Source organism: Cynocephalus volans, chromosome 1 (genome assembly GCF_027409185.1).
Source record: "Cynocephalus volans isolate mCynVol1 chromosome 1, mCynVol1.pri, whole genome shotgun sequence".
In the NCBI taxonomy this organism is placed as follows: Eukaryota; Metazoa; Chordata; class Mammalia; order Dermoptera; family Cynocephalidae; genus Cynocephalus; species Cynocephalus volans.
Window position 1 is genome coordinate 183,201,515 of NC_084460.1, and position 26,559 is coordinate 183,228,073.

Here is a 26,559-nt window from a genome sequence, read left to right on the forward strand (position 1 = left end):
TAAACCTGTTTCTTCTCTCCTTCATCCCCCATCACATATGCCTCTTGCATTTAGGGTGAGGCCCAGAGAGCTAGAGAGAGACACATTAAGTGTATGAAAGCCAGAACCAAAGAAAATAGACAACAGCCTTTCTCAAGCAGTGGTGTAGAGAATTTGACCATGGCAGGATTTAAACATCTAGCAGTTCTGGGAAATCATGCCTCCAAGAGGGAGAGAGAAGCAGGGGCAATGTAATAGCATATATATTTTATATATTAATAGAATATAACATTATAATGATATATTATATAATTATAATATACATATTGATATTATGGTTATAACAATGCTGTTAATAATTATATGATTATATAAGTAGTAATATTAAAATGTTACTATAATATATATCAAATATACTTATTTATGTAATATATATATAATAAAGTCAGCATCATTCTGACTTAAATAGGAGGTGGGTTTCTGGATCTTAGGGAAAGAAGAATTTCTAAATTAGTACTCTCCACTTTGTGTGTATTTCTAAAAATACTACAATTTAAAAAATATTTTACCCCATTTTTATTTTTTACTAACAGTTTATAACATACTTTACTACATATTGTCATTGTCCCCAAGACCATCCTTTGATAGGCTCAGCCTCCATGAGGTCCTGGGATGATTGAATCCAGAGCATTCTTTGACAGTCTTGGGACACTTCACTGGCCTCGAGATGCTCATGGAAAAATGATGCCCACGTCTTCCTCAAAGGAGTAGATGCACCCAGAAGCTTCCAAACTGCATACCGTAGTATATCATTTAGGCCTAATCCAAACAGGCAGGAATAGAGAACTTCTAACATTTCTCTTCTGGGATAACCTTTGGGTCCTTTTCCTATAATTTATAGCACCATTAAGTAGCACTGGAATGCATGGGGTGGGGAGCTGAGCAGTCCCACACATCTTGGCTCAGAGTGACAAAAATCTTGCATTGGTGGGGGAAGTGGAAAGATGCAGGTTAAAGAGTACACAGTTGCAGTTATGCAGGATGAATAAGTCTAGAGAGCACAACGTGAGGACTATAGTTCATAATATTGTATCATATACTGGTAATTCGCCAAGAGAGTAGGTTTTAGGTACTCTTACCACAAAAAAGAAAGGTAGTTATATATCACTGTGTATATCAAGATAAGTATATCTAGACATCATGTTGTACACCTTAAATATATATAATAAAAAAATATTTTTTTAATTTTACATTGATCACAAAAGAAACTATAAACCCAAAGCAATTTTTTAAGAAAAGAGGGAAATGCTTTTTCTAAAATGAGATGAGGCTGGCCAGTTAGCTTGGTTGATTAAAGCACTGTGTTATAATACCTGTACCAGCCAGCCACCAAAAAAATTAGATGAAAGCATGTATCACCCCTCACAAAGACTTCTGACTAAGGAATCAAAAAGATGTAGAGGAAATGCTCTCTTCCCTTTAAGCTGGATGAGTATCTCCCATCTTTAAGTCTTCCTCTTTGTCATGTACATATTAGCTCTAGTTTTACATCAGGATACTGATACTCAGAGAGATTAGCACCGGCCAAAGGTTTTGTTGCCACTAATTGGCAAAACTTGGACTGAAATCTGAGCCCACTGGCCTCTGCCGATAGCCTGTGGTCGTTAGCAGGACATTTGTACCCTTTGAGGTGGGTAGAATAGGGCTATCACTAGTTTCACAGATGAGAAACAAGGGCTCATGGACATTAAGGGCCCAGCCTATGTGGGGCTCCTCAGCCTGTCACAGTGGTGCAAGGACTGGTTAAGCTTGTAAGGTTTATCACTCAGCTAAAAAAGGAATATTAGAGATTGAAGAAAATTAGATTCTAAAATAGCTCATCTTGGCTGGAAAATAATCTAGGGATTTAGGTTTAATTTGGATCACCAATATGAAATGTGCCCCATGTGTACAAACTGCTTTTTAAATGTATTTTGTTTGCTACTAACAAGATGTTACAAAAATAGTACCAAGTGTTCCTTTGTATCATTTGTCCAGCTTCCCCTATGATATCGTCTCAAGTAACCAGAGTTCTTTATCAAAACTGGGAAATCGATATTAGAATAAAACCGCTAACTCTAGTCTTTTGCAGATTTCACATGGGTGTGTGTGTGTGTGTGTGTGTGTCTAGGTCTGGGAAATCGATATTAGAATAAAACCACTAACTCTAGTCTTTTGCAGATTTCACATGGTGTGTGTGTGTGTGTGTGTGAGTGTGTGTGTGTGTGTGTGTCTAGGTCTGGGAAATCGATATTAGAATAAAACCACTAACTCTAGTCTTTTGCAGATTTCACATGGTGTGTGTGTGTGTGTGTCACATGGTGTTTGTGTGTGTGTGTGTGTGTGTGTGTGTGTCTAGGTCTGTGAAAGTACTGCGTGTATAAGTTCTTGTAGCCAGCATCACAACCAGGAGGCAGAACCCTTCTGTCAACACAAAGCAACTTTCTTTTGTCATTCCCTTTATAGTCACACCCCCCACCAACCCCTAACCCCTGGAAACCACTGCTCTATTCTCCATCAGTCCTGTCATCATTTCCTATCTGTTTGAAGAATTTCATTTTGCCACTTTTTTTAGAGCAGATCTGCTGGCAACAGATTCTTAGTTTACCTTCTAGACTGTGTTTATTTCACCTTCATTCATTTTGGTTTTGGGGTGGGGAGCTTACCTTCATTCTTGAAGAATATTTTCATTGGAAATAGAATTCTGGGTTGAAGTTCTTTTCTTTTAGCACTTTAAAAATATGCTGCTTTTTTCTGGCTTTGTGGTTTCTGACAAGAAATCTGCTGTCATTCTAATTATTGTTCCCTTTTAGATAATGTGTCATTTCTCTCTGACTACTATCAAGAATTTTTTCTTTGTCTTTAGTTTTCAGAAATTTGCTTATGATGTGTCTGGCATGGATTTCTTTGGGTTTATCCTTTTTATAGTTTACTCACCTTCTTATATCTGTAGATTTATGTCTCAGCAAATTTGGGAAGTTTTCATTATTTCTTCACATATTTTTCCAACCTGTACTTTTTTTGCCTCTCCTTCTGGAACTCTGATAACACGAATGTCAGATCTTCTGTTGTCCCACAGGTCTCTGAGATTCTCTTCAATTTTTTTTTCAACCTTTTATCTCTCCTTTGTTCAGTTTGAATAATTGCTTGAATCCATTTCAACTTCCTTCTTTCCTGTCATCTCCATTCTGCTATTAAGTTCATCCAGTGAGTTCTCGTATTTCTGATTGTATTTTATTAATTCTAAAATTTCCATTTGGTTCTTCTTGGTGTCTCTTATTTCTTTGCTGAGACTTTTTATTTTTTATTTGTTAAGAACATCTATAATTTATTATTGGAGTATTTTTAGGTAGCAGCTTGAAAATCCTTTTCTAGTAATACCAACCTCCATACTATCTCAGCATTGGTGTGTTTTGATTGCCTTTCCTCATTCAAGTTAAGATTTTTGGCATTCCAAGTTATTATAGTCTTCTCAGATGCCCAGGCCAGAAGAAAATAAAAAATAAAAAACCCTAGGGAACTCACTACATGTCATTCCTTAAGTCCCTAAAGTTCCTATCCAGCCTTGCCTTCTTTTCTTCACCTTTCAGTCTTCTGATAGTTGGTGTATATATTTTGTTCAAGGTTTTTAATTATAATTAGAGAAGGAACAAGATTTAATGTACTTACTTCATCGTGTCCAGAACCAACCACAAAAACCACTTTTTAAAAATCACAACTTATTGTCAAGTGTCTGAGCTAATGCATGATTCTTCCTTTGGTCAGAGTACTTTTTTTTTTTTTTTTTTTAATTCTGTGGTTGGGGGTGGATCTTAACCCTTGACCTTGGTGTTATCACCACCATGTCTCCCAAGTGAGCTGGCCGGCCAGCCTGTGGTAAGGGTACTTTTAAAGGCAAGAAATAAAAACACATTTAAGCTAGCTCAAGTAAAGAGAAGTTCATTACTAATGTACCACAGCAAATCTTAGCTAGATGACTATAGTTCAGCTGTTTGCTGCAATAATTTGTTACATTCCTAAGAAACCTTAAGCTATGGGGGGAGGGAGGGTATCATTCTACGAACAATTACTTCAGTGGGGAAGAATGTTGAGTGTTAAGAACTGGAAAGTTTAAATCGCAACTTTTCTCCCCTCTGAAGGAATTAAAGTTTTGTCATGGCCATCAAATCTAAACTTTACAGAAATAAATCTGTTTTATTCACCTGCTTCACTTTCCACCCATCACCCCTCGAGTATGGTATTGTCTGCAGCCATTCTCTATGATTATAAAAACCCATCACTCACCAAGGGCTGTCTTTGGTTTCTGTGTCTCATAATTCATATTCTTAGAAGAAAATATAAGTGGTCCTTGGTCATCCAAGGGATTTCTGGGGTCAGATCCTGTCTTTCTGCTCTGCTGTGGCAGGGGGATAAAGTCATTTGATTCACTTCCTTTTACAAGGGCCTTGAAACTGCCTTACTTCACATAGAAGAAGGCTGGGGTAGACTGTGTGCAGAGAAACATTCTCCTAACACTCATGTCTTACATAGGGTGGTCATCGAAATGTCAAAGCAGTTATAATTTTATGTTTCTTCTTTGTCTAATGAGAAACCCCAAGTTGCATATTTGTGTGACATCTTTAAAATCTTCTTTCCTTAGAACGCCTGACAGACAATCTCAGAGTTGGACAGACACCCACAGTTGCTGCTCAGATGTTTCTTTTTTTCAGAGTTTTGCTGTTAAGAATATCTCCTCAACATTTGACTTCATTGTGGCCAATAATGGTCTCTGAATTGGTGAGTATAAGTATTGTACTCTAGAAAGCAAGGTTGGAGCTTTTAAAATGATTTTTCATTAAAATATAATATGCCATTTCATAGGTATCAAATTTTATCTAAAGTTTGTTTTCAATTAACTTGCACATAGGTTAGTAGCACACAGTCAGCTCTTGGTTAAATAGAGAATATTTTATCCTGTAACCATATTTGATCTCTCACCTGTCAGTTATTCCAACTAATTTGTACCGTTTGATACTATTTACTAGTTTTTTATAGATATATAAATTTGGGTAGATTTAACCTCTCAGCTAGTAAATTGAATGCACATTTTCTTTTTAAGATTCAGACATTTACACAGCTTGAAGAGGATCTGAAAGAGGAAGATGAATCATTGAGGTGAGTAGTGCAAGGTCTGTGCACATGTGTGGAAGGGGGCCAAGGCTAATGGACATCGCTTTACGATGCAGGGTTATCTAATACTAAACACTGTTTTCTTCGAGTACTTGGGAGGGACCAGCTATTTTGAACATTTCTTGAAAGGAAAATCCTTCTTATGGACATTTCATAGGTGAATGGACTACAGCGGGTGTGAATGAATTTATAACAAGAATTTCTTTACAAATTTATAGAAACAGCAACAAAATAAACAGAGTGAAAGTTTCAGTCCCAGATGGAAATGGGCCCTCAATGGGGGAGATACCCCAGAGTGAACTCACCTTATATTTATCAGCTTGCAAGTTCTTGGACACAGCACTTTCTTTTCCACCTGACAAGATGCCACTGTTTCAAATGTAAGTCATATAAGACTGTGTGTCCTTTCTGAAGCAGGTGATTTTTCTTTCCTGGGCACTTTCACTTGTTCTTTCAAGTGCAGTTGATGAGAAGCCACAGTATGGGTTTCCAGTGGCGGATGAGCCAGCTGAGAATACCAAGTTTCAGATTACTTGCAACATCTGTCATTTCATGAATTTGACTCACAGCGGTGGTTGTGAATATGTTGGGGGGGGAGGGGTGGTATTTGTGTGTTTAGGTGGTTTTTGCAATTGAATGCTTCTGAAACAAGAGTCTCTCACTGGTGGGCCTCACTGCATTTGTGTTGATTTTTTTGTCTGTTTTTAGTTAAATATGAGTGCTTTTATTTGGAGCAGGCCCTCTCCAATTCACTTTGACCCTTAGGCTTACATTTCCTGTAGGCTTAATACAGCTGCTCAGACATTTAACTTCATGCTGACCCCAGAGGCTCCTTCTCTCTGTCCTACCCCAGGAAAGAGAGTAGTCATGTAAAAATGTTTGTGGTTAAAAAGTGAGTTCTCTTACATGCATATTACTAAATGAAAGAAGCCCATCTGAAAAAGGTACATACTGTATGATTCCAAGTATATGACATTCTGGCAAAGGCAAAACTATGAAGACAGTAAAAAGAGCAGTGGTTGCCAAGCATTGGGGAAGGAGGTAGACAGGATTTTTAGGGCAGTGAAACTATTCTGTATGATACTGTAATGGTGGATACATGTCATTATACATTTGTCCAAACCCATAGAATGTTCAACACCAAGAGTGGACCCTGATGTAAACTCTGACTTTGAGTGATAATGGCGAGTCAATGTCATTCATTCATCAGCTGTAACAAAAATGTACCACTCTGGTATGGGATGTGGATAGTGGGAGAGGCTGTATGTGTATGGGGATGGGAATGTCTGTACTTTTCTGCTCAATTTTGCTGTGTACCTAAAACTGATCTACAAAAGAAAGTCTGTTATTTAAAAAGTGGGTTCTGATGTACATGAATGTGTATAGCAGCATTATTTATAATAGGCAAAAAGTGGAGACAACCCAAATGGTCATCAACTCATGAAAGGATAAATAACTGATGAATGAAGTATATACATACAGTGAAATACTATGCAGGAATAAAAAGAAATGAAGTACTGATTCGTGCTACAACATGGATGAACCTTAAAAATACTACACTAAGTGAAAGAAGCCAGTCACAAAGGAACACGTTATATGATTGTATTCATATGGCATGTCCAGAAAATCTATAGAGACAGAAAGCAGATTAGTGGTTGGCTGGGTCAAGGGAATAGGAGATTGGGGGGTGATGGCTGAAGGGAGCAGGGTTTCTTTTTGGGGTAATAAAAATACTCCAAAATTGTGACAGATGTACAACTCCGTGAATATCATAAAAGCCACTGAATTGTACATGTTAAATGGGAATGGTATGTGACTTATATCTTAATAAAACCATTAAAAAAATTCTTTTAAGTGGACTCTAGGCCAGCATTCCTGACCTCGGGTTTCTTTTTTCCAGTTATAGGTGGGCATTTGTTCCAGAAGTGGACACAGAGGGCCCTGCCTTCCTGTCAGATCTGGAGGAGAATCACCAAGAATGCAAACCCCACACTGTTAGGATTCTAGAACTTCTAAAATTAAAATATGGGGTAAATGTTTTCCTTTTAAAAATTATGTTCATGGCGAAGGGAGAAGGGCTAAGCAGTTAGTAACGTACTTTACAAATCACTTGATTTTAGTAACTATGAATAATTGTCAGAACTGTTCTTAGTTTTAAAAGTTGGAGATGGTCATAAATTATTTATGTCATAAACACCACTTCCTCATCCCAGTTACTAAGAGGTAAAGCTTTCTGGATAACACAGTGACAGAGAAGTCGTGTTACTCCTCAAGTTCCTCTATTAACTAGAGCCAAGAGGGGGAGGAGCCCACTAGGAAGAATGGCAGGGGCGAGACCCGAGGGCGGATGGTCACGGGAGAGTGAGAATTTCGCTTGTGCCCATCATTAGTGCTGGTAATGAATGTTCATAAAGAACTGATCTCAGGTTCTGCTGCATGCGTGTGCTCACAGGCATCTCTGTCCCTTGGTAACGCCATGTGGTTTTTTGTGGGTTTTTTTTTTTTTTTTTTTAAACAGGAAATTAGCAGCTCTGATGAGGTCACTGTGAAGAGTGAATTCCCTCTTCTGCGCCAGCATTCTGTTTCCAGCATTGGTCAGTTGATGCCATTCTTCAAGACTCTAAACTGTGCTTTTAAAACCCAAAGTCAGCTGCCCACTGATGCCCCCGGAGCACCTTTACACTTTCCAGTCACGGATAACCCAAGCATCTTGAAACAACTGGAAGAATGTGTTGAATATGATTTTTTGGAACATTCAGAATGTTAACCTTATGAGAGAATTTGTTAAATCCATTTATTGATACTTTAGTGAAAACCAGGATATATTCTAAACAAGAAAGGAAGCCACGATAGTGCTTTTAAACAAGTCTGTTTCAATTTTGAAAGTATATTTCAGACAGTTTTCTTTTTGGCAACAAATACACTTCCCTAATGCCTTGTAATATATTTGGATCTGATTCTATGTTTCTTCCTCAATTTATGTAGTGAAAATAAAATTAATATATCATCTAACAGTAGCACAAAACTTGTAATATGAAGTAAAGTATAAAGAGAATGAAGAAGTCGTTTTCTTTGTTGAAGGAGATATCTGGGTCTTTGCCAGTATATTTCTCTGGAAGCTTAAACTTATTAAAAGAATATTATTTTTCACAACTTTTCATACAAACGTGCTTTAAAGGATTTATTTTGGTACTGCATTTTAAAACTAGCTTTGTTTTCTGAGAATAATAACTGTCAGCAGAGGTGAGCACTTGAAGATATTTCAGTGTTTTCAAGTCTTGCCCATTAAAATCACATGTTTGCATGGTTCAGCTGCATAAGTACATACTTTTAAAATTCTGACAGTTGCAACCTTACTTATGTACCTCAGTGTACCTTCCAAGCGCTTTTTTATTTAATACAAATCAGTCAACATAGTCATGGAAACTTTGATGCCTGAAACTGCTGTCAGGGACACTCACTCTTTAAACTCTTCCTTTTTACTCTCCTTTCTGGGATCTCTTCACCACTTTGCAGACATTGCTGTACATTAAAATAATCTTTTCCTATGCACAGAATTCTCGGGCTTGGCAGCATGGCATCCCACTCTTTCCTGCGACTCTGCCTTTTGCCAGCAACCCTGTTTAGCATCCTGGCTTGGAGCCACTTCTCCACTGTGGGCACGTTCACTCTCTGCCAGTGAGCATGGCCTGCCTTCCAGACCTGCCTGTCTCATGTCCCCTCTTCAGCCACCAGTGAGCTGCATATTCCAGGCCAGATGGTGTGAACTGTTCTAATGTGTGCTCCCATGTCTACCCCTGCTGTCCACAGGGTGTTTTGGAATTTAAGTAATATTATTGGTTAAGTTTCTCCTAGCTTAACCAATAATATTAGGAAAACACATCCTAATACTGACGTGCTTTTGTGCAGTTCAAAAGTAGTTATTAGCCCCAACGTAGCTTTTGGCATCACAGAGTCACCTTATTGTCTAAATAAGGGCTAAAAGGAAGAATCAAACAGCACCACTAGTATATGGGTAACCACACATATTTGTTGAAAATTACATGGAAATTATGTCATTTTTGTGTGCAGGGGAGTATCCTTAAACTTAAAACATTTGCAAGTTTGGGTCACTAAAATTTTCAAAATTGAAGTGTAAAATTGTAAATTTGGTATTGCTTATCTATAAGTTACCTGTAATTCAGGCTGTGAGGAGATAACCATACTTTGATTAATTGCTAATTTGCAGGAAGTCATAACTGGGTGGGGCAGGCACAGAAACCATCTCTTCCACAAATGACTGAATAGCAGCAGCTGCCTACTTCCTGTGTAACCTTCTCAGCATGGGGGTTGACACCACAGAGCTCTAGAGCCAGACAGACCTAGGTTTCAATTACTGACTGACTCTTCAAGCCTCATTATATAACAACTAATAACAAGGTAGGTGTGTATGTTCATTTATCAACATTTACAAGAAAACCAATAGCTTATTTATATCATCAGTGGCTATTATGCCACAAGAGGCTGTTCTTGTATCTGTATGTAGATTTACAAATTTAGCTTTTCATTTTTTCTCTCCAGTATCTAAAACAACTTCCTGTTTTCCTTTTAATACCATATATAATTTAATCCTTATTTATTAAATAGAAATCGTAAAAGAGGGTTTCAGCAAAACTCACATCTTCATGTTTATCACAGAACACTCAAAAAGGAAGTCTTACAAATGTGATATCCATCTAAACCTCTTTTGTCAGGGTGTATACTGTAGTAGTAGAAAGTATTGGCTTTGAAGTCGACTTGCCTGGGTTTGACTTAGCTTCCCCATGTACTAACCTGGGTGAATGTGCCCCAGTTTCCTCATCATGAGGTAGGACTATCAGTGGTTACTACCCCTTAGGCTGGTAGCAACTAACCAGCTTGTGCCACCTCTATGACCTCTAAACAGTTTTAATCGTGCACCCATCAGTAGAAATTAAGCATGTTCCCAACCCCAATATCTGTAAGCTTATGTGTTACATTAATTTACTTGGAGACCCACAGGTATTGTGTATTTTGTAATACAGAACATGGAGATTTTAAAAGTATAATTAATGACAAAGTTATCAGTTCTGATATTTTCTTCTTACTCCCCAACGGATGATCTTCTGCACCCCACTTTGGAGACAACTGCTCTGACTCAGTTCCACCCAGAAAGAAGAGTGCTATATGTGGCCCAAAGACCACAGGTCACTACACTGAGGGTGGGCAGTGTGGGAGAGAAGGTGTTTGCCAAGGGTGGCCATGGCAAACAGAACAGACTTGGTGCTCTAACAGAGCAGAGTATTGGACACACAGACCTTCAGGGGTGTTAGTGGAAACATAGCCCATGTGTGTGGGCAGGAAATGACCCCTACCTCAGGGACAGGGCATGGTGCTCAGCCCTCCACATGCGTGATTTTCTTACTACCCCTGTGGGAGGTAGGGACTGTTACCCCTTCTACAAACCCAGCGGGACTGAGGCCCAGAGAGACAGTCAGTAATCGAAACCTAGATGTGTCTGGCTCTAGAGCTCTGTGATGTCAGTCCCGTTGCTGAGAAAGTTACACAGGAACTAGGAGCTGCTACTGTTTGGTCATGTGTGGAACAGATGACTTCTGAGACTACCCCAGTTATGACTTCCTGTAAAACCAGCTCCTGGGGCCACAGCACAGAGGATGCCATGCAGAGAGAGGGGCTCCTTGCTTGAGAGGTATGGTAAAGTGTGTTTTGAAGGAGAGCAAGCCTTGCTTTCCAGTATTTGTACATTATGCCTTGTTTAAAATTAGGAGAAGTAGCTAGAATCATGGAAGTGGTTGATGAAAATTGTACTTAAAACTTTTGAACAACTACCTGGGAGACCAGACAGAATCTGTGTCATTGGTTTTAAATGCTCCAATGTAAGAGAATGCCTTTACCAGGTATTTGCAATCCAGTGGGACACACGACATCAGCTAACATGCAAAACCTACACTGTCATGGAAGAGGATATGGTGAGGACCAGGACACGGGCTAGCCAAGGAGTCTACCCATCCTTCACTAAGGTTCAACAGGACCTTGTTAGAATCGCTATAAGATATTAGAATCATGTGATCATGTTTAAATATTTGGTAAATTGTATAGTACTCATTCCATACCGTGAATTCATACAAGCATCTTTAGTCAGACTTCATGCTGTCTCTCTGAAGTTGAGTGAAGAGAACCTCTTCAAGCATTTTCAGGATGGTTCTGAGAACTCAGTGTTTCTAAATCTGATGATTGCAGTTAGAATCCACCAAAGCAGCTTCATTTAGCAGGGGTTCTTGCACTTGTGTGTGCACAAGATTCACTTGCAGAGCTTGTTAAAGTTCCAAATGTCCAGCCTCCCCTCCCCTCCAAGGATTCTGAATCAATAGGTGGGGTGACATTCATGAATCTGCATGTAGAAGTTCGATGCCAGTGCTTCCTGGACCACTTGGAGAAACACTAGTTTTCACAGCAATGCACTATCAAGGATGACAGCTCTTACGGAAACCAGGAGGAAGCCAGCAAGGCTGAAGGTTGTTTGGCTGTTACTCATCCTATACTAGTAATTCTTTCCCAGTTGTTCATCATCCAAAATGACTAAGCCCATCTTTGAACCATGAGGGAAAGGAAATAGACTTTAAAATACAGTATGGTGGCTCCTCAAAAATTAATCATAGAATTACCATTTGAGCCAGCAATTCCACTTCTGAGTATATACCCAAAAGAATTGAAAGCAGAAGCACAAAGAGATATTTGTACACCCACATTCATAGCAGGATTATTCACAATAGCTAAAAATTGGAAACAACCCAAATGTCCATCGAAAGATATTACAGATAACATAAAATATGGTATATGCATACAACGGAATATTATTCATCCTTAAGAAGGAATAAAATTCTGACAGATACTACAACATGGTTGAACCTTGAAGACATTAAGTGAAATAAATCAGTCACCAAAGGACAAATACTGTATGACTCCATTTAAATGAGGTACCTAGAATAGTCAAATTCATAAAGACAGAAAGCAGAACAATGGTTCCCAGGGGCTTGGAGGAGGTGGACTGGGGAGTTAAAGTGCAATGGTTACAGAGTTCAGCTTGGGAAGACGATGAAGTTCTGGAGATGGATGGTAATGACGGTTGTGCAACAGTGTGAATGTACTGAATGCCATTGAACAGTACACTTAAAAATGGTTAAAATGGTAAAGCTTATGTATATTTTACCACAATGAAAAAAAGAAAGGAAACAAAGCAAAATACTGTGGGCCTAAAGTGAGGGCAGGAGAGACAAGTGAGATTGTTCCCCAGCTGGAGAGAGCTGGGGCTGCCCCTTCTTGATGAACAAGCATCTGTCCCACCCTCGGGGTTTTGTTCTCCATAGTCAACCAGAAGCAGATGGCAGGTGCAAAATTAAGGATAAACTTGCCCTTCGATGTTTGGGCTATAGAAACAGAAATCGCTTAACATTTTACCCTAAATTGACATTGTAATGACTCTTGGGAACTCATGGAACTTTCTAGCTTCCTTCCCAGCAGCCTCTTATCCATCCCCTCTGTCTGCTCCAAGCACTCAGCTTTTGTCATCTCTTGCATTTCACACACGTCATTCCGTCTGCATGATACTAATTTATCCTCCTCCACCTGGCAAAGTCCTACTCAAGTCATTTGTTGGTTAATTTAATGAATATATGGGAGCCAGTCTTTGAGATCCTCAGGCACAGGTAAGGCACTTTGTCACGAGGGTGGCCCTATTATTAAAGTACCTAAGAATGGAGTAGCCCATCTCTGGCTACAAGGCAGGAGCCCCTTTATGGAAGAGACAGAATCTGAAAAAGAAGGTACTTCAAAAAGTCCATGGAAAGATTTCTATTCTCTTTCAGTTCTATTTTTCCACGGACTTTTTGAAGTATCCTCATATCTTCAGTTCCCAACGGTATCAGGCATATATAGGTGCCCAATACATCACTCAATGAAGAATGTGAAGGTTGACTTATCTGCCCAAGGTGGTGCTGGAAGGAAGAAAGGGGGTAAACCAAATTTTGAATGAATGAATTTGTAGGATTAGACAGGTGGAGGCTCACAGAACAGTAGTTTTTCTGCCCCAGCCTTGGACTCCATCACCCTAATAATCTCCCTGAGGTTCGTGCTATTTCACTGATCATCACCCTTTTGTTCATTAAGGATGCTCTGCCTGATAGGCTCCCCCCTCTTCCCTGCTGGTCCCACGATCGCCCAATTACAGAGTTGCCCAACCCCCTTGAAGCGTCTCTTTGAAGACTGCCCAGTCTGTCTTCACTGACTCGTCTTTAATTCTTCCTGGACCCTTTGGCAGCCAAACACTTGACTCAATGCACTACTGTACTGCTTAGGTAGCTCTTTGTGTTATATTGTGTTAGCTAAGAAGCACTTGATTAAACTTTGTTCCACATGTGTTTCCCCTGCCATTATTTTTCTGTTTGTTTCTAAGTCGTATCCAGGCTAACAATCTAAATTCCTTCAAGAAACAGACAAGTTGTTAAATGTGATTGGGAGAGGTAGGGTTTGTGGCCATCTGAAAAGTATGATTGGCCTAAAGGCAATCAAATACAACAAAAAGTTATTGGAGCCGGCTGGTTAGATCAGTTGGTTAGAGCATGGTGCTGATAACACCAAGATCCGGGGTACAAACTCTATACTGGCCAACTGCCAAAATAAAATTCAATGAAAAGTTAATATGTATACATCAGTATCATTTTTGGGCATCAATATGTTTTACATACACCTGCAACCAGCCCAGGAACAACCACCTAGCTGCCATGTGAAGCGCCCCTGTCTCCTGAGCTGGGGTGGTGGGGGGCAAGGGCTTCAGCCACACCCCTCTGACATCTGCACCCAGCTCAGCAATGACCCACTGGAAGCCCCCTGGTCTCCAGTGAAGGAATGAGGGGGGTGCCACAGACCTCAACCCCACCCCTCCTTCTCCCCCCTCCCCCCAACTGCTCCACAACATCATAGAATGTAAAAAAAATTATAAACTAAAAAAAATCTTTTACATAAAAGGAATATAAGCAACTAGTTATAAAACAGATGAAATCCTACTCACAATAGCAATAATAAAATATCTAGGAAAACAACTTAATAGATAAAAGTTCCTTGAAGAAAACACTACAAAGGAGAAAAGACAACTTTGAACAAAAGGAAAAGTGTGCTATGTTCTTAAAGAGGAAGATTCGACATCATAAAGTTATAAATTCTAAGTTAATCAGTAAATGTAATGCAATCCCTCAAAAAACAATTGGATTTTCTTGGAACCAGATAAATTTATTCTGAAGTTTACATGGAAAAATAGGAAAAACTAGCCAGCAATTTTCTGAGAAAGAAGAGAAATAACCTGAGCAGATAGCAAAATATAAAGCTAGAATAAATAATTGGTACCAGTGCAAGAATGGACAGGAGATTGATAGAACAAAACTGAAAGCAGTAATGAATATAAATGCATAGAAAAAGTTGGTATATAATAATAGTGGCACTTCAAATCAGTAGGCGGAAGTAAAGATGGCTTATTCAATAAATGGTGTTGGGGAAACTGGGTAGCCAAAAGGAAAAAAAATAAGTTTTTTTTCATACTTCATATCTTTCACCAAAATTAATTTTGCACAGATCAAATATTTAAGTATGAAAATACTACAGTAAATCCAGGGAAAACATTTACATAAGCCACAAATGGGGACAGTCTTTCTTTTTTAGATTAACGTAAGTTCCAGTGCCAAAAAATTCTATAATGTTGACTATATAAATTTTCTTTTAAAAATTCTGCATGGTTAAAGCATGGTGCTGTTAACACCAAGGCCCAGGGTTCGTTCCCCATACAGGCCGGAGGCCAAAAAAAAAAAAAAAAAATCTGCATAACAAAAATCATAAGGAAAGTAAAAGACAAACAGCAAACTGAGAAAAATATTTGAGACTCATGTCACAAAGGGCTAATTTCTCTAATATTTAAAGAACTCCCACAAGAAATAGAAAAATGGGCAAAAGATATGAATAGTTTACACACAAAAAATACAATTGGCTCTTACATAAAAAGATGCCCAACTTTGCAATATGAGAAAAAAGTAAAGCTCTGAGATATTTTTCACTGACCATTTAGCAGATATCAGTAATAGAGAATTACTCATACACTGCTGGTGGGAATATAAACCCATAATATAAACTCCACAGAGGTTGAACCTCTGTGGAGGATATTTGATGATTTCTACCAAAATTATGAATGGATACATCTTTTGACCCAGAAATTCCACTTCCAGGAATTTATCTGATATACACGCATATGTGCAGAATGACTTATGTACAAGTTATTCGTTATAGTATTATTGGTAACAGCAAAAGTTTTGAAACAACCTCCATGTCTTCCAGTAGGAGTTACAATATATAATATAATGGAATATTATAAAGCTGACAAATATTGTGAGGAAACTCTTTATATAAAGATATAGAAGACCTTCAAGAAACATTGTTCAATGTTAAAAATCAAGAGGAACACTGTTGTCAGTGTGAGCAGGACTGAAGCCACGTTGGGACCTAAAACAGCATGGGTTGTAGGCAAACTTTAAAAGCACAGTTTTTTTCTAGGCATGTATTTCTCTGAGTTCCCTTTTTTCCCATGGTTATTTGACATTCTGAACTTTGATTATGAGGCAAGATGACATTATTTACAGTCAACCTGAAGCTGCAAACTTGAAGACCTGCACGTACTATCCAGACCCTGAGATAATAGCAAGAACGGGAGCAGAAACCAGACCAAGCCTTGGCGAGACTCTGCAGCTGGCCCCTTGCACGTCCCCCTCCCTCCTGCTTTTTGTTTCCCAAGTTCCATTCCCTCAAACCCCTCTCTAAAAACCCTCAGTAAATCTGAGTCTTTGAGATGGCTTTAGTCTGGCCATTCTCCTTCATGTTTACCAGAGAGATGGGTTAGCCTAACATCTCTCCTCAGGTCACTGGTATTCCTGAATAAAAGCTGACTTCCATTTTCACCAGCCTTTGACTTTTGAGTATTTTGTTTTTGAAAGAGGGCAGGCAGCCAGACCTGTGCCTTGTATCATTGTGAAAGCAACTGGATTGCACATTGTGTCTTGATTTAGATCCGTTGGAGATTTTTATCTTATCTGACCAATATTCTAACCTTTGTATGGAATTTTTAAATTCCTCTCTCCCCAAAGACAAATCATTTTTATAATTAAAAAAATATCACATCAAATTCCAGTTGGTATTTTTTAAAACAACAGTTTCCAGGTTAGCTTGGATTTGTCTGATACGAACATCAGAGGGGTGTGGCAGGGCATAGCTTTCCCGGAAAAGCCCCTTTTATCCCACCTAGTGTAGGCTTAGCCTGCACATGCTTGCCCTGCATTCCTTCCATGGGAGCAAGCCTCAGGCACGCAGCATTCCACAGCATGCTAGCATTGTGTTAAGAAGGGGGGTTTAAGGGGCGAGCCAGAATTTGTAATGTATAGGTGAGGTATTTGCTTGGACATAAATAGACTATTGTTTATTCCTGTTGCTGCTGTAACAAATTACCACAGTGTTTTAAAACTACAGATATTTATTCTCTTCCAGTCCTGAAGGTAAGAAGTCCAAAATCAATTTCACTGGGCTTGAAACCAAGGTGTTTGCAAGGTCTCTGCTATAGTTTCAATGACACCCCACCACCATCACCAAACTTCTACTGGGGCTGGCTGGTTAGCTCAGTTGGTTAGAGTGTTGGTGTTCATAACACCAAGGTCCAGCTGACAAAAAAAAAAAAAAAAAGGAAACTTGATCCCTGTTGTAATAGTGTTAAGAGGGTGGGGAATTAGACTATGAAAGGTGGGTCCAGGCCGGCCCGTGGCTCACTTGGTAGAGTGCGGTGCTGATAACACCAAGGCCACGGGTTCGGACCCTATATAGGGATGGCCGGTTTGCTCACTGGCTGAGCGTGGTGCTGACAACACCAAGCCAAGGGTTGAGATCCCCTTACCGGTCATCTTTTAAAAAAAAAAAAAAGAAAGGTGGGTCCTTTGGGAGGTGATTGGATCATGAGGGCTCTGTCCTCGTGAATGAATTGATCCATTCATGGATTAATGGTTAATGGATAAATGGGTTGTCACAGGAGTGGCACTGATGGCTTTTAAGGAGAGCAAGTGGACATGTTAAAATGCTCTGACCCACCCTTGCCACGTGATACCCTGTGCCACCTTGGGACTCTACAGAGTATCTCCTCCAAGAAGAAGGCCTTCACCAGATGTGCTTCCTTGGACGCTGGACCTTCCCAGCCTCCAAAACTGTAAGAAATAAATTTCATTTTCTTACAAATTACTCAGTTTCAGGTATTCTGTTATAAGCAACAGAAAACGGACTAATACAGTTTTGATTCCTCTGCAGGCTCTGGAAGCCCTAGAGTGGAGTTTCCTTACCTTTCCAGTATCTAGAGCTACATTCCCTCCATTTCTTGGTTCATGGCCCCTTTTCTTTCAAAGCCAGCAGCACAGCCTCTTCAAGTCTCTCTCTGCTTCAGTGATCTAAATAGCCTTTTATGACCATCTTCTGTGACTCCCTCTTATTAGTATACTTGTAATAGCATCTAGGGCCCACCTGGATAATTCAGGATAATCTTATTTCAAAATCCTGTACTTAATCACATCTGCAAAGTTCTTTTTGCCACATAAGGTAACATTCATAGTTCCAAGGATTAGGATATAGATATCTTTGAGGGTCATTATTTAGCCTGTTAAATAAAATTTATAGGAGGCCACTGGTTTGGACTGAGCTCCTGCACCAGACCCAATAGACCAAACCAAAATGGAGTCATTCATGCTAAAGTTCCACTTCACCAAACCGAAACTAAGTTGTTTATCTGACCTAAGGAGAAATTAGGAGAGAGATAACAGCCAAATCCCCAAACAGGCCACTTGTAGCCAGCTTGATAAGGAACTCATCTCTCCTTTAACCCTTACAAGGAAAGTAACCTGAAGTAATCTGATGTTAACCAATGTGCTTTATGTAAAAGGGTATTTCAAAGAGTTCGTGGAAAAATAGAATTAAAGGATAATATGAATCTTTTCTTGAACTTCTCGAAGACCCTTAGTATTTGCTGTTTCCTTGTTCCTGCTCAAGCTGCCTTGTAGAAACTGACTGTTCTCCCAGCAAAGTATCTCTCTCTCTTTTTTTTTTTTTTTATTTTGTCCATATACAATGTGGTTGATTATTGTGGCCCATTACCAAAACCTCCCAGCAGAGCATCTCTCTATTTTTAGATGAGATGCTGCCCCATTCATGAATCGCAAAGTCAATTAGATCATTAAATTCAATTTGTTGAAATGTTGTCTTTAGACAAGCCTAACAAAACTATCTGTTCAAATAGGCTCTCAAATTGTTTGACACAACCACAGCAGGTCTTTAACAGTGTCTTTGTTACCTGGTGTGACAAGATGTTTTCATGCTTCTCCTGCACAGATTTGGAATCAGCCATCTCAGAAGCTTTGTTTTGTTTTTTGTTTTTTTCTATTGGGAAATGGTGTTTCAAGACCATAATCCCAATTTTAGGTATACTCATTGCTGCTAGGTTGGTCATTGTTTCTAGGCCTTTTCAGGAAACAGAGCTAGAAAATATAAGTATTTTTTAAAGATAAAATACCTCATGAATTCACAGTGATACTTCCAATTCACAGCAAATTCTGTGTTGACTTTTTTTTTCTTTAGGCTCGTAAGTAAAGTTGAATTTGTCCGATATGAGCATCACAGATGTGTGGTTGAGCTACTTTCATCAGAAAGCCCTCTTGGGCTGGCTGGTTAGCTCAGTTGGTTAGAGCATAGCTTTATAAGGTTTGGCTCTTATACCGGCCAGTTGCCAAAATAAGACCCCACCAAAAACAAACAAACAAAAAGAAAGCCCCCATGAGCCGTGATGCCTCCCATTCACATTCAAGACTGTGGGGTTTTTACTTGGCCTTGTATACATTATATCTACATATCAGCCCCCCCCACACACACACTGGAGAATCGTGGTTCTTGAGGGTGCTTGGGGGATCGTAGAATAAAATATAATTATTCATTAGTTTTAGCCCAATTTATATGCAAAACATTCTCAAAATAGCAATACCAATACTACTACTGCAATATTCTCTGAGCTATTGCGTATTGTTGATGAGTTTGTGGACTATGTCTTGAATGTCACTTTGGCTAATTATAAAATCTTTGGCTCATATGTTCTTTCCTTCAGTATATTTATAAAAAAAAATGTTATTCCATTTTCTTTTGTGTTTATTGTCTCTTGAGTTCTTTCTACGTTAGTCTTCGTTACTGAGGTGATCTTTTTATTTTTAATGTTTTCATGAGTTCAGTTGCCCAATTTTTTACCTAAAATATTGCCATCAAAGTTGACAAGTTTGATTTTTTTTCTTTACAAGTAATTTAATCATTTTGCCTGAATTTTTAAAAAAATAAAGTCCAATAATTTTATTAAAGGAAGCCTTGGTGTTGGTGGTTCTGGGTCAGTTTCTCCAGATACAAGGGCGCTTCAAAAAGTTTGTGGAAAAATAGAACTAAAATACAAAACTTTCCATGAACTTTCTGAAGTACCCTTGTATTTACTGTAACCTCTTAATATGTGGTTTAAACAGTTATTTTGTTTGCATTTCATGAAAGTTTTACTGAATCATAGTTTTTAGTATTGGCTGTTTCTTTGCTTTGGTATCTTTTCCAGGAACTATCATATATATGTTGGACATCTTTTTCTGTTTTCTGTGTTTGCCATTTTCTCACAAATTCTTTTCATCTACCTTCATTTTAATTTTTTAAAGTTTTCTTTTCCAGGCCGGCCTGTGGCTCACTCCGGAAAGAGTGGTGCTGAGAACACCAAGGCCGCGGGTTCGGATCCTATATAGGGATGGCCGGTTAACTCACTGGCTGAGCGTGGTGCTGACAACACCAAGCCAAGGGTTGAGATACCCTTACCGGTCATCTTTTTTAAAAAAATAAAATAAAATAAATAAAAATAAAAAAATAAAGTTTTCTTTTCCTCTTCCATTTTTCTTAAGGCATTACCTGTTGTGTTTATTGGCTCTTTAGTTCTTTCTAGTTCAGTCTTCATTACTGAGTTGATTTATTTCCAATGTTTTCTTGAGATCTATTGCCTAATTTTTTGAGTGTTTCTGATTTAGTCTTTTTTTTTTTTTTTTTAAAAGATGACCGGTAAGGGGATCTTAACCCTTGACTTGGTGTTGTGAGCACCACGCTCAGCCAGTGAGCGAACCGGCCATCCGTATATGGGATCCGAACCCGGGGCCTTGGTGTTCTCAGCACCGCACTCTCCCGAGTGAGCCACGGGCCGGCCCCTGATTTAGTCTTTATCTTGTATTATTTCCTTAACGTCTTTTAGTTTGTTTTGAAATAATTAGGTTATGATTTTCATCTATTTTTGTGTGTACTTTTTTCTGATATACTTTTTTCATTTGTAGCTTATATTATTCAGTTCCTTATTCTTTTTTTTTCCATATAATATCTTCTGTGGAATTTGATCCTGATCCTTTTCTATCATTCATTCTTATTTATTTTTTTGGCAGCTGGCTGGTATAGGGATCGAATCCTGAACTTTGGTGTTATCAACACCATGTTCTAAACCACTCAGCTAACTGGCCAGCTCTGTATCACTCATTTTTATATGAAATTAGTTTCCTGTACTTCTCCTGACCTAATAAGATTCCTTTTTTCTTTTGCCCCTATTGGTCCCCTGCTGCTCAGTTTGGTTCTCTTCTCAGAAGTTTCTCCTCAGTATGAAGCTTACTGCTGGAAAAGCACTCTGGTTGGTTTACTTTTGAAAATCCAAGTGGGCCAGACTGCTCGAGCCACTTCAGACCTACTCTCATCTGCTGTTGAAAGGCAGCATCTCAGCTGTTGTTCTTAAATTGGCAAACTCAGACATGTTATGGTGGTTTTCTCATCTCTCTCAGACACCAGTTTGCTTCCTTCTGCACAGACACTGATACCTCACAGGTCTTGTAGCTGTCAGTGGCTTGTTTAGACACTGTCCATGAGATTTGTTTTTGCTACTCTAGTTGCTCCATGTGTTTTTATAGAGAAATTCATGTGGTGGTGCCATTTTGGGGAGGCTCAAAAACTATGCCCCCAAACCATCTTTCCAGAATCCTCTCAACCTTAGGTAAGATTTGAAGACATTCTCTATTGTGCAACAGGTTATATCATCAACTCATCATTACCTTGCTGTACTCTCTGCCTCAGCTGCCAGGCTCTAATCACACTCATCGTATTTCAGTTCTTCAGACAACAGTAGCCATTTCCAACCGCCTAGGCCTTTGCAGTTGTTTCTCTGGAACTGTAGAGTTGTGTCTCCCTGGAATGCTTTTCCCCAAGTTCTTTGAAAATTCCTGTCTACCCTGGTTTAAAACTTACTTCCTTAGATAGGCCTTCCCCTTGCAAAACAATCTTAAAGTAGACTCTCAAATTTGTAATTATCTTATTTGTTTACTTATTGTCTCCTTTTTCAGACTTTTTTGACCAAAACCCATAGAAAGACACTTTACACCACAACACAGTACAAAGATACATATATGTATTAATTTTACTCTGTATTTTATTCGTTTATTTTATTTAACATTTATATAGCACTTACTATGTGCCGGACACTGTTCAAAGCATTTTTACAAATATTAATTCATTTAATCCTCATAACAACCCCATGAGGAAAATACTATTATTATCCCCATTTTACAGATAAAGGACACTGAGACTTGGAGAGATAAAGTAACTTGCTGAATATCTGTATTAGTCTGTTTCTGTTGCTTATAACAAAATACCTGGATCTGGGCGATTTATAAGAAAATGAAATTTATTGCTTACGGTTTCTGAGGCTGGGAAGTCCAAAGTCCATCTGGTGGTGGTGACAGCAACCCCGGGTTCTCACATTGCAAGATGGTAGAAGCAGAGAGCACAAAGAGAGACAGACTCTTCATGCTCCCCTTTTAAAGCCCTCCAAACCACACCCATGACCACCATTTTTAATCTATTCACTACAGTGGCATGGTCCTACAATCTAATCACCTTTTCAAGGCTCCACCTTTCAATTACCATAATAGAATTTCCCACCCTCATAACAGTCACAGTGGGGGCCAAGTTTCTAATACATAAAACTTAGGGGACACAATTCAAGCTTCAGTGAGTTTTGGGGGGACATAATTCAATCCACTACAATATCACACAGCTCATAAGTGGAAAAGTTAGATTTAGCCCAGACAGACCCTGCACTATACCATTAAATTAAAATTCTATTCTATTTCAGTTTTTACAAAGTGCTGTTGAAACTCACTAAATTTATCTCAAAATTCACTAATGGGTCACAACCTGTTGTTTAACACAGTCTCGATATCATAAGTTCCACAAGAGTGGAAACTTTCTCTATCTTGCTCCCCCCACTGTACCCTCAAGCACCCTCACCTTGCTAGACACAAAGTAAGCTTTCAATAAGCAGTTGACGAAAGAGCCTAGAACAGAACAGCACAATCTTAAAGCTGGAAGAAATCTGAGAAACTATCTTTTTGACAGCATTACAAGTGGTATTAGCTACCACCCGTAAGTACTTAGGTTATTTACATTATATTATTTACCCAATTGTCACTGGCAAAGGTGACAGCAGAACACAAGGTTTTGTTTTTCACATTTCCTCATTCATTCATTCATTCATTCATTCAAAAATGTTTGAGCACTTACAAGCCTTAAATTAGAATATGAGAGATAAAACGCAAGTTGCTGAATAATATGGAAGGTGCTGTCCCATATTGCTAACAACGCTGCTTAGTATATAGTAAATCTGGAATAATGGACACCAAATTGTTTATCTGCTCTGGTGATGAAGACTAGGGGTAAATTTTATGTTTTATATTTCTGTAGTACTTGAATTTTTACAAAGAAAACGTATTACTTTTACAACCATAAAATCGCAATAGATTATTTTCGAAAACCTTTCATTCCTTTCTTTACTTTCAGTATTTGACAGCTCGTCTTACTCATTCTCACATTCCACCTACCCAGTTCAATGCCGTGCTCAAAATCGACAGGGAGTAAATGTGCATGAACTAAAGAACTCTTTTCAGCAGGATAAAGGTAGATAATCTTCGGGGCAAATCCAGAGTATACATTAATTTCTGTTTCAAATCACACTGACACTGGGTGGGCATGGGATGGCTTTTTTCAGTGCATTTCACATTCTACCGGGTCAAGTGCCTCGAGTTCACCTATTTGTCGCACCGCACTTCGCGCCGGGCTTCAAAATCGGGACCCTCAACCAGCTCCTCGCGCACCCGGCTTTAGCCGCCCGGTAATTCACCTTCCCTACATTCGCAATAAGGATTCGCCTGAAGGAGGAAGTTAGTGGGAGGGGCCCGCAGAACGTCCCGCCCAGGAAGTGGGCGGGGGCACAGCGTTCTGTCGCTAGCGGTCTTCCAGTCGGATTGTGACTGAGGCCGGTCCTGGCTTTGTAACTCGCTCAAGATGGCGGCGCAGTCACCCAGCGGGATCCGCCTCAGCGCGGTGAGCAGCCGCGAGGGGTGGAGCGGGCCGGGTCCCAGGAGGGCGGGCAGGCGGGCAAGCGAGGGGGGGCTGGCAGTGGGCGGTGGCGACTCGCGGACCCGGCGCGGCGGCCCGGGTCCCGGTAGGCCAGGGGAGGGGGCCGCCATCTCGCTGCCGTCGGCGGAGCGGCTGGGCGGCGGGCAGAGCAGGGCCCGGGCGGCGCGGGCCAGGCTGCGTCCCGTTGCCTCCGCGTTGTTTCTGTGTTGCCCCTGCTGCTGCGGGGCGGGCCGGGACCGCGGCCCTTCCTCCCGGCTCTCTCCTTGTCGCCTCGCAGCTGCCGTCGGAGGGCGAGGCCTCGGCGCCCGACCCGCCTGTCCCTCGGTCCGCGGGGCCCCTGACCCTTCCGTGCCTGCGGGCCCGCGAGACGCCGGAGCGGGAGGGAGCGGCAGTCGGCGGCCAGAAAAGCCGGCGGCCTTAACCTTTCGTCACAGAAAGGGCTGCGGGGGAGCCGAGCCGGGACGTGTCTTCCTGATGCGTTTCAGTTCCTGTCGCTTCCCTTGCACTGGACGCCCTCGGGCCCACATTACTAGATCACCGAGGTCTCCTTTTTCGCCGCTTCTGTTTCGGGGCGTTCCGAGTTCTTGGAAATCCTTCAGGCATGTCGCGTATCTTAAGTCGTAGGGAGTGGCCACACAATATGACTTAAAATTTCACGTTCTAAAAATGTGGGCGTGGCTTCCTCACCTGATTGTCCTAAGAAAGTTTTATTCCAGGTGAGCGCGCTTGGTGTTCTTATGCAGAAATGTACTTACTGTCTTGCGGTGGTTGACTGCGGCCGAAGAATGGCCGTTTCAGTGTCTTTAAATTTAACATTCAAATGCAAATGGCTACTTGAGGTTAACGCACTTCCCAAGGATACAGTCCGTATTTAAATGGTGCATTGCTGTGACTTCATTCATTTATAAGAGTTCTTTCTGGGTATTCTGGGTAAAGGTCCATGGGCTATTATGTAACTGGTTTATCGAATGAGATAGTTTTTAGTAGTTTGAATATAGAGAGCAACTTTATTCTTTCTTACTACTGCCCTTTAAACTATTTGTTAATTATTCTTCCCCGAGCCTCTGTGAATCTGGCAGATTCTAAGCTTTCCAGCTAGTCTCAGGTACTGTCAAGTTTGACCTCATCTAGTCTAAAATCTTTATTCCGTTTAATGCTCCACCTCTCCCCCTTCCCTTTCTCCTTTCAGCTTGGGTCAAGTTCAGGCCCAGAAAACTGCACTGGGGAAGTAATGCACTTTCATTCTCCTCTCACGTTGCAGTCTCTGGCTCTTCAAGGTTGAGGTGAAAAAGGAAACGGAGATAAGGGTCAAAACAGTCTTAAGAGACCAGTGTTGTTAGCTGGTGTCAGAGCGTAGCAGCTGTCCATGTGCTAGTTCTTTCTTTTGTGGGTAATATGGACTGTTCCTAACCTCATTGATGGAAATCTCCCATCTGCAGCTACTAGACAGTATCACTACCAGCCTCTTTGCTTTTGCTTTAGGACAGGAGTTGGCAAACTACAGCCCATGGGCCAAATCCAGCCTGGCAACTGTTTTAGTATGGCCTGCAAGCTAAGAATGATTTATACATTCATAAATCGTTGGGGGAAAAAAAATCAAACAAGAATATTTTGTGACATATGAAAATTAAGTGAAATACAAATTTCAGTTTCCATAACATTGTGTTGGAGCACATTTGTCTGCGTATAGCTCTCAAATGCTTGCATTAAGAGAGGGCCTAAAACTAATGAGCTTGTCTATTTGTCAAAAGCCATAGAACTGAAGGCACAAAGGGGTCAACCTTAACGTGTGCAAATTAAAAATCATTTAGGAGGTCAGGAGATCCCAGAATGGAATGCAGAGTGACAAAAACTTTTAAAAATTTATTTTTTACCTCTGTATTTCCAAGTAAAATGCTTACACCATTTTTGTTCTTGACTTTTTTCATAAATCCTGCTGTGGATTTAGTCAACACATATGCTCTTTTTTTGCCTCCCATCCTTCCAATGCTTATATCACTTTTTTTGGCTGAATTACTGTATGGTTGGTTATACTCTTACCTTTGTTCACAAATGAGCCAAACAGTGTATTGATTGCATTTTCTTTCCTATACAGCTTTTTCTTTCTCCTGAAGTTAGCAATTGTTTTATATTTTGTTTTCATCCAAACTTGCAGCAAACTGGGAAATCTTTTCCAGACGTGTTCAGACACACCCAGTATTTTGTCAATTGAGTCAGTTAGGAGTCACTGATTCAGATTGATTTGGGAACTTCACTTTAACATTCTTCTAGAAATTTTCTTCCCTTTTTTGTGTGTCTCCATCCCGCATAGTCCTCTGAATTTACTTCCTTGTCAAATACTATAGCTTAGTAACTGACAGCATGGGCTCTGGAACCCAACCTCCTGGGTTCAAATCCTGAAGGTGTGTGACCTTGGGGAAGTCATTTAACCTTTTTCTGACTTTGCAGTCTGCATAATGGGAATAATAATCTTAGCAACCTCAAAGGGTTGTTTTAGAAATTAAATGAGCAAATACATGTAAAGGGTCTGTGCACGCTGTAGGCATCCAGTAATATTTGCTATTTTTGTTACTGTTAGTGGTGGAGCACATCTACCTTTCCAAAAACCAGTGTGTAGCTTCCTGAGAAAAGGGTACATGGGAAGAAAAATTTATGTAATTTCTTTCTTTTTTTTTTAAATAATACTATACCACAATTTTATTTATTTGGAGGGCAGCTGGTGTGTAATTTGAAAATAGTTCATGCTACCTTTTCTCGTTCTTGATTTATAATTTGGGT

General features: G+C 39.9%; 2 protein-coding genes across 4 annotated transcripts in view; both read left to right on the plus strand.

Annotated features, from left to right (window-relative positions):
- DOP1B (DOP1 leucine zipper like protein B) overlaps positions 1-8,317 on the plus strand; it is a 103,845-nt gene extending 95,528 nt beyond the window's left edge. For all 3 annotated transcript variants that reach the window (XM_063100697.1, XM_063100704.1, XM_063100711.1), the window contains exons 33-37: positions 4,658-4,794; positions 5,117-5,172; positions 5,406-5,567; positions 7,088-7,217; positions 7,706-8,317. In XM_063100697.1, coding sequence (XP_062956767.1) covers positions 4,658-4,794; positions 5,117-5,172; positions 5,406-5,567; positions 7,088-7,217; positions 7,706-7,954 — 734 coding nt within the window. In that variant the 3' untranslated portion in view covers positions 7,955-8,317. The remainder of the gene's footprint in view (positions 1-4,657; positions 4,795-5,116; positions 5,173-5,405; positions 5,568-7,087; positions 7,218-7,705) is intronic.
- A 15,350-nt stretch (positions 8,318-23,667) lies between these two features.
- The window catches only part of MORC3 (MORC family CW-type zinc finger 3), a 39,890-nt gene continuing 36,998 nt past the window's right edge, over positions 23,668-26,559 (plus strand). Inside the window, exon 1 of the mRNA XM_063094191.1 lies at positions 23,668-23,745. Coding sequence (XP_062950261.1) covers positions 23,707-23,745 — 39 coding nt within the window. The 5' untranslated portion in view covers positions 23,668-23,706. The remainder of the gene's footprint in view (positions 23,746-26,559) is intronic.